A 14,413-nucleotide genomic window follows, 5' to 3' on the forward strand; every position below is an offset into this window, starting at 1 on the left:
CGGATAACGCAATATAATCTACACGTGCACAGCGGCAGCGAAGATGAATTACGCAGATATCGGGCTTAATTATGATCGTCCAATTAGCCTCCGGCGTGTATAGTTGATTAAAAAGAGCGTCGAGCCATTAGATTTTAATTTCAGCTCCGCTGTGGTATACACGCACACAGTCGAATGGACGTTAACGGCGCCTGTAATAACCGCTTATTTTTACCCCCCCCCCCCCACACACACACACGCATACACTATCCCAACAGCGTCATCGTAATATAGTCGAACGATGTCAGCGTTCACACATAGAGGAAAATCTCCGAAATCCGTTGCCGAAAAATCTCCCCGCCATCTGCTCACCGCAGAAAACGCGGGTCAACGCGAGAGCGGGGGGAGAAAAATTCGAAAAAAAGGGAGCCGGCACGCGCGCGCAACCTATATATATATACACACACCATCTGCCTAGCGGTGGTCGTTTCACCTGCTCTCGAGGGTCGTCGTCGGCGCAGCTGCGCTCTATATATATATGCATATACACATAATAAAGGGGGGAAGGGGGAGTGAAAAAAATCGTGTGCAGGCACGTGCCGGTGTGTATAGCGCTTCCGGGAGGCGCGTCGTTGAGATTTTCGGTTTTGATTGAACTGCCTGTTGTACACCGTAAGTAAGTAAGTATACGAGTTTTCGCTTTCGCGGAAGCGACTTTTCTTTTCCCACAGGGCGAACATTGCGCAATACTCGCCGCGGAGAAAGTACAACGACGTCTCCATAAAGTTGTAATGCATAATGCCTGATTGAAGGGTAAGCGTGGGTGCAGGCGTGGGTGTATTGTAATTTTATCGCGACGAAGAAAATAGAGCGGGCGAGTGTTTATTTTGGAATGCGGGACAATCCGCGCGCGCGAAAATTTCTCGAAATTTATATATACACGCGCACGCACCAGCAGCGGAAAGTTACTCTCGATTAAGAGTATAGAGCGTGTAATAATAGAAAGATTATCGCCGACGACACGTAGCCGCGTAGCTTCCAAGTAGCGTTGACAATCTTCGAGTCCTTGAAAGTAAAAGCGCCTCGTAAAATCTGATTTATGAAGGTCCTATACTATACTCGCTCTTCTCTCGGCTCTCGTGCATTTATTTTCGTCGCGGCTAATGAAGTCTTCGCGAAACGGCCTCATCTCTCTGTCCGGGAAAGACGATGTACGCTATACGCTCTACAAGACACACTTGTATTATTTTCTCGCGTCACAATTTGTCAGACTACACAATTACTTATCTGTCGACGCCGCCGAAATTTCAGTCGCCTCGAAGAAGCAACTATTTGCTCAGCGATAAAAAAGCCGTGTATATTTATATCTCTCGCGATGAGAGCCGGCTAGTAACAGCGCAAGTAGTAACGAGCGAGTAGGTCAGCCGGTTGCTCCCTCGCGAAAAGAGGCGAGAGAAAGAGAGAGAGAGAGAGAAAAAATGTTTGACGTTATAAAGACTGGCTGCACGTGCAGTTATCGAAAAAAAGCTTCGAGCTCCCTGTAGGCTTAGTCTGTAGATTAGATAAGCCGTTAGAAATTTATTCGACCGAGCCGATTCTTTATCGCGGCATAAGAGGAGACGATTTCGGATATGTGCGTGGGCTGATGATGCTTACACGAGCGGAGAAAGTTGTCGGGAGGAGATAATGCTTTTTGGCGGGAAATTCGAATTTTTAGCAAAAACAGCGATTGCCCTCGTAGCTCAACGACAAGTGCACGTACCTACGTAACGAAACCTACCCGACCGCTCTATATACTGCACACTGGAATGAAAAAAAGCGTCGAGTCAACGTCCCAGAGCTTGTACACGTTCTCGCCCATCAGCATAATTCTCCGTCGGAGAAAAAAAGAGAAGCAGAGCGCACCGAGTATAAAAACAAGAAGAATAAGGGAGTGAGAGAGAGAGAGTCAAAGCCCTCCGAAAAAAGAAGCCGACATCGGAGTAAGAGAGAGAGAGAGAGATAAGGGTCAGCGAGTCGAGAAAGAGAGCAGCGGCGGCACCGTTACAGCGCCTGCGCTCATCCTGCAACATGGACTCGTCGCGCGCGCTCACATATACCTATATAGAAACGCGCGAAAGAGAGGGAGAGAGACAGGCGGCGCGCGCAGGCACCGGAAACTCGCGGCGCCGAACGAAACTTCCAGAACATCGCCATCGCGGAATTTCGTATCGCGTGCAGTGCAACTGACTGCCTGCCGTATGGGCCGCCTTTTTCTTGGCGGGATAAGCCGAGATGTTCTTGTCGGATAGCGTCGAGATGACGCCTCCTCTTTGAGGTTACGAAAAAAACGAAGAAGGGGTAGGTTATCGAGGTTACACAGATTTTTCTCAGAGATTCGAAGATTTCTCGAGGAGGTAGTCGGGTGGGGAGGTTGACGAGGCGAAGTTGAGCTGATTGCGCGTGGCTTTTCAACGTCAAGCCTCGGCACACACCGGGGCGACAGTGTGAACGAGGCTTGACGTAAAGAAAGGCCTTCGCGCGCGTTACATGATTTTCCTTCCGAGTCGGAATTACAGGTCGGCGAATGAGAGAGGACAGGTGCGCACGGTATTATACATCGCGCACAAAAAAATCCGAGGGAGCTTTCTAATAATTACTCTCAAACAAACCGACGAGCTCGAGCTGTCTTCGCTTCGAAACCCAGTCAGCTACATAGGTATAGAGTCCAAAGCGTCGTCGCACCTCGAACTTTTGAGAAAGAAAAAATAATTATTCCACGAGGACCGCGTAAAAAAGCGCAAGATTTGCGGCACACTGTTAAAAATAGCGCCCTCTACTTATCAGCGGCTCGCGCGCGGCATGGTTTGAAGGTTGCGCGCCGGCCGGCTCTATACGCCGCTGTACGTGTATATATCTTCCTACTCTCTCGCTCTTTCACCTTCGCTGTATTGCGCTACCGCCGTCCCCTCCCGCGCAGCAGCTCTCTCGCCCCGCGATATAGCGGTTTGCCGTCACGAGTTTTCGCGTACAAACCACTGTTCGAAATCGTCGTTCTCTTAGAACACGGATTTTCGATTTTTTTTTTTTAACGTACACACCACGATTTCCCCTCCTTCGTCATCGCGCTTTCGTCTAGGCTCTATGCTAGCCTGTATAAATCTTCTCTCTCCGTCTCGCATTCCTATCCTCTCCGCGATGTCTTTCTCACTCGCTATAATATAGCGTTCTCTCTCTCTCTCTCTCATTCTGCTCTCCTAAAATAGTGTGCGTCGGCGCGCGCGCGCGAGCGCTCTCGAAAGCAGCGGCGTCCTATCTTCCTATCTCTTTCTCTCCCCCGGCGTTGTATACCTATGTCGGAGAAAGTATAAGAGGGGAAAAAAGAGCCGGCGACTATGTGTGCGTTGTAGTATTACAGAGCGCGGGGGGAGGAGAGCCGCCGGAGGAAAAGTACGAACCGTCGCCTCGCCGGCCGTGTCTTGGTCTGTAGTGCGCATACCTGTGTGCACGTATACGTACTTGCGATGCTCTGTATGTATGCTCTTATCGTTACAGGTTGGATTTCGAAAAGAAGAGAAGACTAGCCATACGCGCGCGGGGAGCATAGCCATAATTTCATTCCGACGCTTAGGTATAGAGTAATACGCTATTTGTGCATAATGACTTCACCGGCGCGTGTATATTTTAGAACGACTAAGATTACGCTTCCGATACACCGTCGTAAACTTGCTACTCTCTCGCGCGTAAACTTATAAGCGAGATACTGCTGCAACAGTCGTTATCGCGTCAAAACACAAGCTCTCGCAACCCCCGTTGCATAACCTCAAAACTCCCCCCGTCCGGAAGCAAAGGGAGAAAAAATAACACGAGCCTGCACCCCGAAAATTCATTACAAACAACCACTTACAACTCACCTCGTAAACGCGGGCGCGCATCCATCCTCGGCGGCGGCAGCGGCGCGTGCGTGTTCGTCCCTGTACACATCCCCACCACGGGGCAATTCCAGCGACGGCGGCTTCTCGCTTGTGCCGCCGGCCGCGGCGGCCCGGCATCAGTCTTGCCGCCGCTTCGAGTCCGTCGACACACGCCACTCGTAGTCACAGCACACACACACACACACACAGTTCCCGGCACAGTTTGCTTGCGCGTGTGAATAGTTCTCAGTGCTTCTCTCTTCCAACGCAACACACACACAACCACCTCGAAATGGCAGACACGGAAACGAAGTGAGTACTCGCCTCTTTGCTCCTTATATACTGTGATAGACGAGAAAAAACGCTTCGCGTGCTACTGTATCAGTCCTGTTTCTCCGCGGGAAAGTGAACGGCGCGACGCCGCCGCGAGAGAGAAAGAAGACAAAAGAGCAACGCGGCTTCTTCTCGGCAGAGACGCCGCGCGCGGATTTTCTCGGTTTATACACGCAATGCACCGTATATACGAAGCTTCGCTTGTGTTGTTGTATATAGCGTGTCCTTTGCGATGGAAAAAAACGGCGCGAAAACCCGTACATCCCATATAGATATATAGACTGGGTATAGAGAGCGGCGGCGGGGGTACGGCGCGGTGGGGGAAAGCACGCCGCGCGCGGCTTTTTTCCGGTCGCCGCCGCCGCTTCCTCTCGAGCGCGCGCGTCTCCACGTTTTCTCTCTTTCTCGCCCTCTTCTCTTGATGTCTCGAGAATATTCGGCGGAGGAGAAAAAACGCGGGAAATTACAAAAAGGTATGCCTTTGGCACTTGTCCAGCGGTCGCGCGCACTTCTCGATCCTTCTCTCTCTCTCTCTCTCTCTCTCTCTCTCTCTCTCTCTCTCTCTCTCTCTCTCTCTCTCTCTCTCTCTCTAGGTGCTATATCCGTACAAAAAGACGCACACGTGCGTCGCTTTTATCTCGGCGAGAGAAAGAGAGAGGAAGATACTTGGACGATTTTTGCCGGAGATTGTACCTACGCCGGAGAGAGCGGCCGGCATATCGATTTGCCGCTATCTCCGTCTCCCTCGCTCTCTTCCCCTTCTCGAGCGGCGCTGTGGCGCGCGCGCGCGTGTGTGTGAGAGCACGTATCTCGCTCGCAGTGTGCGCGGGCTCGTACACTCTCTCTGGGTCGGCGATTCTATTTTCCCCGCGCTTTTTTCCCTTTCGTAAATAGGTACCATCGATTGCGCTCTCCGCATCCTTGTCGACCCCGAGTGAATGTTTTCTATATCTCTTCTCTCTCGTTGAAAAAAGAAAATGGGCCGAGTGAAGTAAAAAAGAAGGATAAGATCACAGGTGTGCCGCACACTTGTGCACACAAGCCCGCGGACCGGCGCATCTTTCTCGGAAAAATTCACGGCGATATTTGCGTCATTCCGACAAGAATGCCAAAAACAAGCCGAGTAACCTTTCGCCCTTCGATCGACCCATTGTGTACACACAGCCATTCAGCTCCTTCGGACTATATCGTGTGTACACTCTGCATCTCTTTACTCTCTCTTTCTCTCACTTTCTCGGTCAAACTCGAAAAGCGCCGCGTCCCTTTGAGAAAAAGATCGCGTTAAGCGAGCCGATAAATAAACAAAAGCACATGTCGCCTCGAAAAAGCGACGCCGCCGGTTTATATGCGCGAGTATATACGTATACACACGTGCAAGTTTTACACGGAGACGCGCGCCAGGCAACAACAATATCGCGCGGGAGGGGGCGGCGCGGTAAGCCTCGCTATACCTATGTAGCGTCGGAGAAGCCACCGATAGACGGAGCCACCGACGCCGCGTCCTATTTTACTCGCTCTAACGCCGGCCGGAACGCGCCGAATTTTTTTTGCGCCGCGAATATGATGCACGTATGTATACGCGAGATACATACGTACATTCTTTTCGCTGTATACACAGAATAAAACTTTTCAAGCTACGCTTGTTCAGCGTTTTCCTTATCGTTTATTTCGGTAACGATATTCCTCGCGCTGAGTATGAGAGAGAGAGAGAGAGAGAGAGAGAGAGAGAGAGAGAGAGAAACGGGAGTGGATGAATTTTTAAATAGTCCGAGAGAGACCGCTTCTTCGAATGTGTGCCAATGCCTCGGAGACGAGTATGTGTGCGCACGGCGCACTAAATTTGCATGTGTGCCTTGGCGGCGAGGAGAGTAGGGAACAACACGCGCGAGTTGAAACTTTGATGGACTCGCCGCTTCTATTTATCTGCGCTTACGTAAAAATGAAGAGAAAAAGAGAAGAGAATCAAGGCGCCGGCTGATAAGAGAACGACACTGAAATAGTCTTATCTCCCGTGCGATAATCCCAGGACTCGCGAAATTTCTCTTCGTGACCTCGTTTTCCCGCTGTATTATATGCGTATGGCTTATACGCGGGAGTAATTCAATCAACGTGACACGTCGAATTTAATCGAACGACACGAGGTATTTATCGGTTATACACTTCTAGCGTCAAGAAAATACCGAGTCCGCGCGCTGTGAATCACCTTGTATACGATGTGTGAGAAAGAAAGTCAGCGAAATACAATATATCGTACGTCGGAGAACAAGAGCGTCTTCCGGCCGTCGCGCGGGCAGAAATTCGCAGAACCGGATTTTTCCGGCTCCACAGCGTGGAATATCGATTTTCATGCTTCTTGCGGAGTCACTTTCGATGAAAAAGCTGCTGATTTAAATCATATGCTAAAATGCTTTTGCGAGTTCAACGAGGCTTCGGTAGGCGGTTAAAGCGCAGCTGAAAGAGAGCCTCGGAAATTAGTCCAGCTTCCCCCTTGAGAGAGAGAGAGAGAGAGAGAGCGGCTCTTTGCGCGAGCGCGCGCGATCAATGTTTATCGCGTCAACTGCAAATATAGAACGGGTCGTCGTCGTTGCTGCGAGAGAAATTGGAGCTTTCTGGCTCGCTTGCGCGCACGCGAGAGAGAAAATTTAGGCTGATTACTAATGCATGGCGTTCCTTTCTTCTTGATTGCAGGGAAACCAAAATCGCCAGCACACCCGAGAAGAAGGTCGTCGAGGAGGAAAAGACCAAGGAGGTGACCAAGGACACGCCGACGAAGGAGGCGGTGAAAGAGTCCAAGGAGGCGGCGAAAGAGTCCAAGGAGGAGGAGGAGGAGGAGGTCGTCGACAACGACAAAGCCGCAGCCGAGAACGGCAACGGCAAGGAAGCCAAAGAAAACGGCTCCACCGAGGAGAAGGAGACCGACGATAAGGAAGTCGAATCCACCAACGGCGACTCCACAGGTTGGTGTTGGTCTTCTGTACTTGTCATATCGTCGCGCCCTCGATCTTCCGTGTTTTACATTAGAGAGATGTAACTAATTTTCAATGTACGTTTTATTATTACAGATGCCCCCAGCGACAACGTCTGCTGTATAAAGAGGAAGTCGACGGGCGGAGATGTCACCGACGACGTGGCGAAGGACGTAGTGTCGCCGAAGAAGGCGAAAATTGAGGAGAAACCAGCGGCGGTCGAGGCGGAGACCAACGGCGACGCATAATTTCTGCGAGGAATATTATATATTATAGCGCGACCCATTTTTAGACCTAACCTCCTTAGACACAGATTTTCACAAACACACACGTCTCGAAAACAGAAAAACATGTACAAGATTATTTCTTTTGAGGATATATATTATTTAAAAGATGCGAAGTTATGTATGTTATTACTTCGAGCGAGATAGCAAGAACGCGTCGATGTTGCGGTCGACCGAGGCCGCCACCCCTTGGCTGCTTTCGTCGGCCCGATCGATTTACCCCCGAATGAATAACATAGATTTAACATGAAAGCAATTATTCAATACTGACATACCTGTAAACACTTAAATGTAACTTGTAATGTTTTATTTTTATTCATTTTCATAAGGACACTTTATATGTGCGTATGTTGTGAAACTTCAAAAAAGAGACTCGAGAGCAAGTCGAATCGGCGAGAAAAGGCTCTCGAACGGCTTTATATATAATGAGTTTTTCCTACTTTAATTTTCTCTTTAATTTTTTTTCTTCTAATTAAGTGACGTGCAATCGTCGCTCGACATGTTGATCAGAGTGTGACCAAGAGTTTATATTTTCAATAAGTCGCTTTATTAAAATACATTCCACCCGATATTGTGAATCAGATTAAAATTTTGTACGAGAGGCTTTGTAAAAAAAAACAATTCGAGCGAGCTCTTTCATATTTTCGGTGTATGTGCTGCGTACCACCTTACGCAAAAACTCGGTGTGTAACGCAACCGTTAAAAGTGAAAATCTCTTGCATGTTTCGATGTAAAATGTAATAAAAACATGCCCGTGCGAAGTCTCTTGTTCAGTGGAAAAAAAAAATAAAAAACATGTACAGCGGCGATTAAAGATATGAATGATGATAATAAAAGATTGTCAAACAAAACAAAAGGACAGTACTGAAATATTTGTGATTATTTTCTTTTTCTTTTTTTCTCTTTAGCTAAATGGTGAAGGACTTGCACTTTATCTATTCTTGATTTCTGGTTTTTCGTTTCTCATTACTATTCAAATTGAATGACCTAGTAGCAGACAAATAACGGACGATACTTGGACTAGAATATAAGAGCAAAATTGTACGAGTTTATATTCAAATTGTTTTCTCTTGTCCATTTGTATGCTAAAATATTTGCATTTAAGTGATAATAACGACAAATCAATGTAACTAAGAGTTTGTGTTGATGCATTATTAACAATAATGGTAAAGATTAAAACTGTAAAGATTATTATTAACAAGATAATGCGACGATTATTAATATAAAACAAAGGAAATTAAATACAAAAAATGAAGAAAGAACTATTGTAGCTTAATAAGACTATATATGAAACGTTTTAACGACTGGTTGGAATAAGTAATGCAAACTAAACTGATTCTCTGTAGCAAAAACCGAATTGCACCGAACAAACTTGTATACTGCCACCGCATGTTTGAAAAAGAAATCTGGACTGCAGCTTTTCGCTGTTTTTCAAAGAGGCAAACTATATATCTAGAATCCTGAATCACCGATAATTATGCAGAAGCAGCTACTGAAGATCTTATATAAATTGAAAATGTTGACTAACCAAGAATGTTCGTGTACTGAGTAATATAAATAAATATATATATATATTGTGTAATTCGATGTGTTCGCTACGCAGTTTAAGAGAAAATAAAACTGATTCACTAAACTGTCACCGGTGCTTCGTCTTTCGTAATTCGCGCCTTCCTTATTTTACTGTATACATTTAAAACAAAAAAAAAAAACTACGTTGCATTCGAAATAAAAAACCTACCGCCTACAGTTCCGGTTTCAAGCTTCGTTCAAAACAGACGCAGTGATTGGCTGTTTCTGGACACTCGGCACGACGTCCAGGCGTCCGATTGGTGGCGATGATAAGCCGCAGAGATTCACAAAAGACGCATACAAAGGGAGTTCCATGCAAGCTCATCCGATATCGGCGAAACTGGAGATCGTCGTGTCAGTTGGCTGCGGACGATCGAAGCTACTGCTTTATACTCAAAGTCGTACTTAAGAATCTCATCGTTTTAATCATGAAGAATTTTTGCTTCACAGGCTTATTGTTAGCGGTTCTCGCGGGAATCGTCGCCGGTAGAATCGAGTGCGTTGAAAAAATCGGCATTTATCTCGTTTTAAGAAAGAAAGGAGGCGGTAATTTGATCGGTTGTTGCAGGTTCGATCTCTATCGGGAGGAGCCGACGTTGGAGACCATATCCAGGAGTAAGCGCTCGTTGCACGAGCACAAAGCTGCTTGGAAGAATGACTCCGTCGTATTGTACAAGTTTATGAACGTAAGTAAACGTGCCTTGAATATCTCTTTTTTTATCGAAAAATCGGATAAAACGATGCGAGACTTTTCGAATTTCCAGGGCGAATACTACGGGACGATCGGCGTAGGTTCATCGTCAAAACCGTTCAAGGTCATCTTCGACACGACCTGGGCTGATTCCTGGTTGCCGTCATCGCACTGCGGATGGACCGAAATAGCTTGCAGTCGGTATCGTATAGCGTTTTGAGAAGATTTCTTTTCTTTCTTTTTTTAACGATTCGTACTTTTTCAGAATTGCACAACCAGTACGACAGCTCTGAGTCGTCGTCTTACTTCCCGAACGGCGAATTCATCAACTTGACCAGCAGCGAACTATCGCTCATGGGCATCTTGTCTACCGATACTTTTCACGTGAGTATAATATCCAGCACAGCAATAGTAAAATTTCAAATGGATTATTTAAAAGAAAAACTCCGTAGTTGGCGCATGTGAAGGTGGTGAACCAGACGTTCCTGGAGGCGACACACATGTCGCTGAACCCGTTCCTGCAGTACAAAGCCGACGGCATCGTCGGTCTGGCGTATCAGGAGCAATCTGGATGGAAAGGCGTCACACCCTTCTTCTACAACATGATTCGTCAGAAGCTCGTTCAGGAACACGTTTTCACTTTCTACATGAACAGGTGGGTACGGGTGGCTGAAAGTCATTAAAAATCAGTAGCTGCAATTCGTGAAAGGTATCGTGCATCGTCGTCGCTTTTTGTTCACACAAGGGATGCGACAACGCCAAAAGCTGGTAAGGTGATCCTCGGTGGCAGACAGCGATCTCACATGAAGGAAGACACGTTGACGGTGTTGAACGTGGTGGAGAAGAAGTTCTGGATGATCCAGATGGACAGCATGTTCGCCGAGAAGAACAAAACCAACTACCCTATATGTGAAAAATGTCGTGCCATTTTCGACTCGAGCTCCAATACCATCGTCGGTCCGCCCAACGATATTCTCAAGCTCAATTACATGCTCAACGCTGTCTACGTTCCTGGAATCAACAGATACACCGTAGGTCTCGAGTTGTTTGAATTTATTTGAAAAATCTGAGATCATTATTTTTGATTGACGCAGGTGAACTGCAGGAACTACGCCAAACTGCCGAAAATCCACTTCGTACTGAAGGGCAACGACTTCGTCATCCAGTCCAAGTACTACGTGCAACGAGTGAGTATATTCGAATATCGCGCGCGTATGATACATCAGAACAGTATCCCTATCGCCTATCGCGCACATACTTAATTCACGCTTGGTTTCAGCTTACCCTCGAGAACATCGAGGCTTGCTTCAGTCCATTCGTACCGAACGCCAACGCCACTGAGCAGACTTGGGAGTTGGGAGGCGCTTTTATGATGGAATTTTACACCGAGTTCGACTTTGATAACAACGTCGTCAACATTGCCGAGACTATATTCTGATCGATCTTTTGAAAGTTATTGTCTCGTGCCATATTTGCACATATTTGCATTTACTGCTCTCTGCGATATTTTTTATACGATTCTGCTCTATACGTTCTCGATTAATAAAATGCTTTTCTCAAATATCAAGATTTGAATCTTTCCCGCGTTAAATCTCGAGCTGCGCAATTGAAGACTGCAGTTGTACTGCGTGTATAGGTGGCGTCGGCTAGCGGCGTGTCACGCGAGCTACAGACTACAGTATAGTACGTATGTATGTATATGTACCCCTCCTGCTCCGAAACACACAACATCAAAACACCGACAGCCAGTGATTTCGTTATTCGCTCTTAGTCGTCGTACCAAGTGACATCGCGTCCTAGCAACAATCGTTCGAGAATAAATTTTTGCAAGATGTTGCGACTCGTCTTCTTGGCGAGCCTGTGCCTTGCCTTCGTCACTGCCGACGTTTTGAGGTGAGAAAAACTGGATTACCTTTTTATATGCTTACTTTTGTTTCGTCCGGCTCCATTTTGATACGGCAGAAACTTCAAAATACGCAGCGTCATAATCGGCGTTTATCTGCCTAATAGCTTCGTACCGACGGTTTGCGAGGTTTGCGAGGTTTTTAATTCGGGAATTCATAGGTAAATGGGTTTTTGCTTTGTGTTGATGAACATGTCACGAACGTTGAATCGACCGGATAATCGTTGGATTATTATTGTTATCTTTGATGGCAGATAAGGAGAATAACAAAGAAAAAAATGACCCCTGGTGCTGTTATTTGATTGTAGAATTTCGACATTCGATTTTCTGATGAGTTAACGACTTTGATTTCGATTCGGCAATAATGCAAACTAATAATATTGACTGGTTTTTAATTTTGAATTGTGCTGAAAAGGTCATTACAGTTATTTGAAGCCGCTAGACCAGAACATTATTTTAAGGAATGTTAGTTTAGTGCAACCTTCAAAACTTTGATTCATTTCCTCTACAGTGTTAAAAATTAATTATCTTTACAAAAACAAGACACTTTTTCATGTTCGACGACCAGTGTTTCTAGGAATTGCAATTTTAACATCACATACTTTGATAAAAATTGACTTTGCTGACCTCTGATTTCTGCTCTCCCCTATGAAACTTAGTGTGATTCATGTTCGATAACATGTTTATATACACATTGTTATCATTTTCCCTGTCCATATTTATATGTAAATTATGTCTCGGTCAGAGTCACTTTTACATACATCAGTACACAGTGTTGGACTACATTGTTCCAGGCATGTACATGGAAGACAAAGCTTATTAATAATTTAAATCTGTTTGCAGAGTTCCACTGTACCGAGTAAAGAGTGCTAGAAGGACACTACAAGAAGTGGGAACGGAACTTCACCAAATAAAACTTCGCTATGGAGCTGATCCAGTACCAGAGCCCCTGTCTAACTACTTGGATGCTCAATATTATGGAGAAATTGGCATTGGTTCACCTATGCAGAAATTCACTGTTATTTTTGATACGGGGTCCTCAAATCTTTGGGTTCCTTCTAAGAAATGTCACATAACCAACATTGCCTGCCGTTAGTATAGATTATTTTAGAGTATCATTACTTCAAACAATTGTTGTATAATGATATTTCTTTTATTTTTTCAGTGCTCCACAACAAGTATGATAGCAGAAAGTCGAAATCTTACAAGGCTAATGGAACTGACTTTTCCATTCGTTATGGTTCTGGAAGTCTTTCTGGATTTTTGTCAACTGACGTTGTTACCGTGGGTTTTTAATGAAAATTTTAATATGTAAAAAACAAAAGAACTGAGCCGTTGATCTAACGCAGTTATTGCAAATAATTTATAGATTGCTGGCGTGGATGTGAAAGATACCACCTTTGCTGAAGCTATGAGTGAGCCTGGTTTAGCTTTTGTGGCAGCCAAATTTGATGGTATCTTAGGAATGGCATATGACAGGATTTCGGTAGATGGTGTTCCACCTGTATTTTATAACATGGTCAAACAAAATCTGGTACCTCAACCTATTTTCAGTTTCTATTTAAACCGGTATGCTATTATTCACCACTTTCAGAAACTAATCGAAAAAATTTTCTTAGAATGGCATGAATGCAAACATTTTTTTTACTTTTAGGGACCCTAACGCGAAAATTGGCGGTGAAATGATTCTAGGTGGCTCCGATTCTGCTCATTACACTGGTGATTTCACTTATGTTCCTGTAAGCCGCAAAGCTTATTGGCAGTTCAAAATGGACAAGTGAGTACCTAATGCTAATGGAAAGTAAGAGAGCTTTATAAACATCAAAAGCATTGCATTCATTTTTGTTTTTCATCATTTTTAGAATCACCATTGGCGATAAATTATTCTGCGAAAACGGCTGCGAAGCTATTGCCGATACTGGAACTTCTCTTATTGCTGGACCTGTTGGGGAGATTGAAGGAATAAACAAGAAAATTGGCGCGACTCCAATCGTGGCTGGCGAAGCAATGGTATATTTTAAACATTAAAGTTATTTTTACTTCAGCTCTTTGTTCAAGATGACTGATGCATATTTTTTCATTTTGTTACAGGTAAGTTGTGATGCTGTTCCAAACCTGCCCACGATCGACTTTGTGGTTGGCGGAAAGAAGTTCTCTTTGAAGGGAGAAGATTACGTGCTCAAGGTAACAAAAATAATAAATATTACGCGATGTCAGTAAGTAAAAATTTTGTAACATGCGTTACTTCCTGATTTCTAGGTTTCCCAATTCGGCAAGACCATCTGCTTGAGTGGATTCATGGGCATCGACATCCCACCACCAAACGGTCCGCTATGGATTCTGGGTGACGTTTTCATCGGTAGATTCTATACAGAATTCGACATGGGCAACGACCGCATTGGATTCGCGAATGCTAAATAGGAACTTTGCAATGAATTTAATTTTAATTTACTCAACTGATTTGTTCATCTCTTTTTACATTCAACCTATGACAACTAAGAAATTTAACTAAGTTTTTATCGCAATTGTTAATATGATGGAAATATGTGCTATAAGAATTCTGTGATCAAGTGATTTAAGTGAATATTGTATGAATGAAATAAAGATTTTAATTCTGTAAAAAAAGTTGAATGTTTCCTAGTAGCTCTTAATTTTTCATTTTTCATACGCGCACCTAAAAATAAATTAAAAGAGAATCTGATTAAATATTGAGAAATTTAGAAAGAGATACACAAAGAATGAAATAAATAGCATGCAAAAATAAAGTCTAAAACTACTTTTTGAGGAACAAAGTA

The 14,413-nt window shown here is 44.8% G+C and overlaps 3 protein-coding genes across 3 annotated transcripts; all 3 read left to right on the forward strand.

Annotated features, from left to right (window-relative positions):
- Positions 1 to 3,968: 3,968 nt before the first annotated feature.
- LOC100116369 (glutamic acid-rich protein) lies at positions 3,969 to 9,037 on the forward strand. Its single transcript, XM_001600465.6, has 3 exons — positions 3,969 to 4,184; positions 6,894 to 7,162; positions 7,268 to 9,037. Exons 1-3 carry the CDS (start codon positions 4,165 to 4,167, stop codon positions 7,417 to 7,419), a joined length of 441 nt encoding a protein of 146 aa, XP_001600515.1. The 5' UTR covers positions 3,969 to 4,164; the 3' UTR covers positions 7,420 to 9,037.
- A 268-nt stretch (positions 9,038 to 9,305) lies between these two features.
- Positions 9,306 to 11,276, forward strand: LOC100116333 (lysosomal aspartic protease-like). The gene is made up of 8 exons (XM_001600808.6): positions 9,306 to 9,520; positions 9,593 to 9,710; positions 9,789 to 9,912; positions 9,981 to 10,099; positions 10,168 to 10,370; positions 10,461 to 10,746; positions 10,810 to 10,902; positions 10,995 to 11,276. Exons 1-8 carry the CDS (start codon positions 9,453 to 9,455, stop codon positions 11,151 to 11,153), a joined length of 1,170 nt encoding a protein of 389 aa, XP_001600858.1. The 5' UTR covers positions 9,306 to 9,452; the 3' UTR covers positions 11,154 to 11,276.
- A 61-nt stretch (positions 11,277 to 11,337) lies between these two features.
- On the forward strand, positions 11,338 to 14,243 carry LOC100114169 (lysosomal aspartic protease). The gene is made up of 8 exons (XM_001600493.6): positions 11,338 to 11,608; positions 12,462 to 12,709; positions 12,784 to 12,902; positions 12,988 to 13,187; positions 13,273 to 13,395; positions 13,481 to 13,628; positions 13,710 to 13,802; positions 13,878 to 14,243. Exons 1-8 carry the CDS (start codon positions 11,547 to 11,549, stop codon positions 14,037 to 14,039), a joined length of 1,155 nt encoding a protein of 384 aa, XP_001600543.1. The 5' UTR covers positions 11,338 to 11,546; the 3' UTR covers positions 14,040 to 14,243.
- The last annotated feature ends 170 nt before the right edge of the window (positions 14,244 to 14,413 follow it).

Source organism: Nasonia vitripennis, chromosome 1, assembly GCF_009193385.2.
Source record: "Nasonia vitripennis strain AsymCx chromosome 1, Nvit_psr_1.1, whole genome shotgun sequence".
NCBI classification, from domain to species: Eukaryota; Metazoa; Arthropoda; class Insecta; order Hymenoptera; family Pteromalidae; genus Nasonia; species Nasonia vitripennis.

What these genes read in the sequence shown, in the direction of transcription:
- LOC100116333 (XM_001600808.6), top strand. Translation starts at nt 9,453, where the DNA reads ATGAAGAATTTTTGCTTCACAGGCTTATTGTTAGCGGTTCTCGCGGGA. An exon ending in ATCGTCGCCGGTAGAATCGA is followed by an intron (nt 9,521 to 9,592) that starts GTGCGTTGAAAA and finishes CGGTTGTTGCAG; the next exon opens with GTTCGATCTCTATCGGGAGG. An exon ending in TGTCTACCGATACTTTTCAC is followed by an intron (nt 10,100 to 10,167) that starts GTGAGTATAATA and finishes AAAACTCCGTAG; the next exon opens with TTGGCGCATGTGAAGGTGGT.
- LOC100114169 (XM_001600493.6), top strand. Translation starts at nt 11,547, where the DNA reads ATGTTGCGACTCGTCTTCTTGGCGAGCCTGTGCCTTGCCTTCGTCACT. An exon ending in TGTCAACTGACGTTGTTACC is followed by an intron (nt 12,903 to 12,987) that starts GTGGGTTTTTAA and finishes AATAATTTATAG; the next exon opens with ATTGCTGGCGTGGATGTGAA. An exon ending in TTCAGTTTCTATTTAAACCG is followed by an intron (nt 13,188 to 13,272) that starts GTATGCTATTAT and finishes TTTTACTTTTAG; the next exon opens with GGACCCTAACGCGAAAATTG.
- LOC100116369 (XM_001600465.6), top strand. Translation starts at nt 4,165, where the DNA reads ATGGCAGACACGGAAACGAA. An exon ending in ATGGCAGACACGGAAACGAA is followed by an intron (nt 4,185 to 6,893) that starts GTGAGTACTCGC and finishes TCTTGATTGCAG; the next exon opens with GGAAACCAAAATCGCCAGCA. An exon ending in CACCAACGGCGACTCCACAG is followed by an intron (nt 7,163 to 7,267) that starts GTTGGTGTTGGT and finishes TTATTATTACAG; the next exon opens with ATGCCCCCAGCGACAACGTC.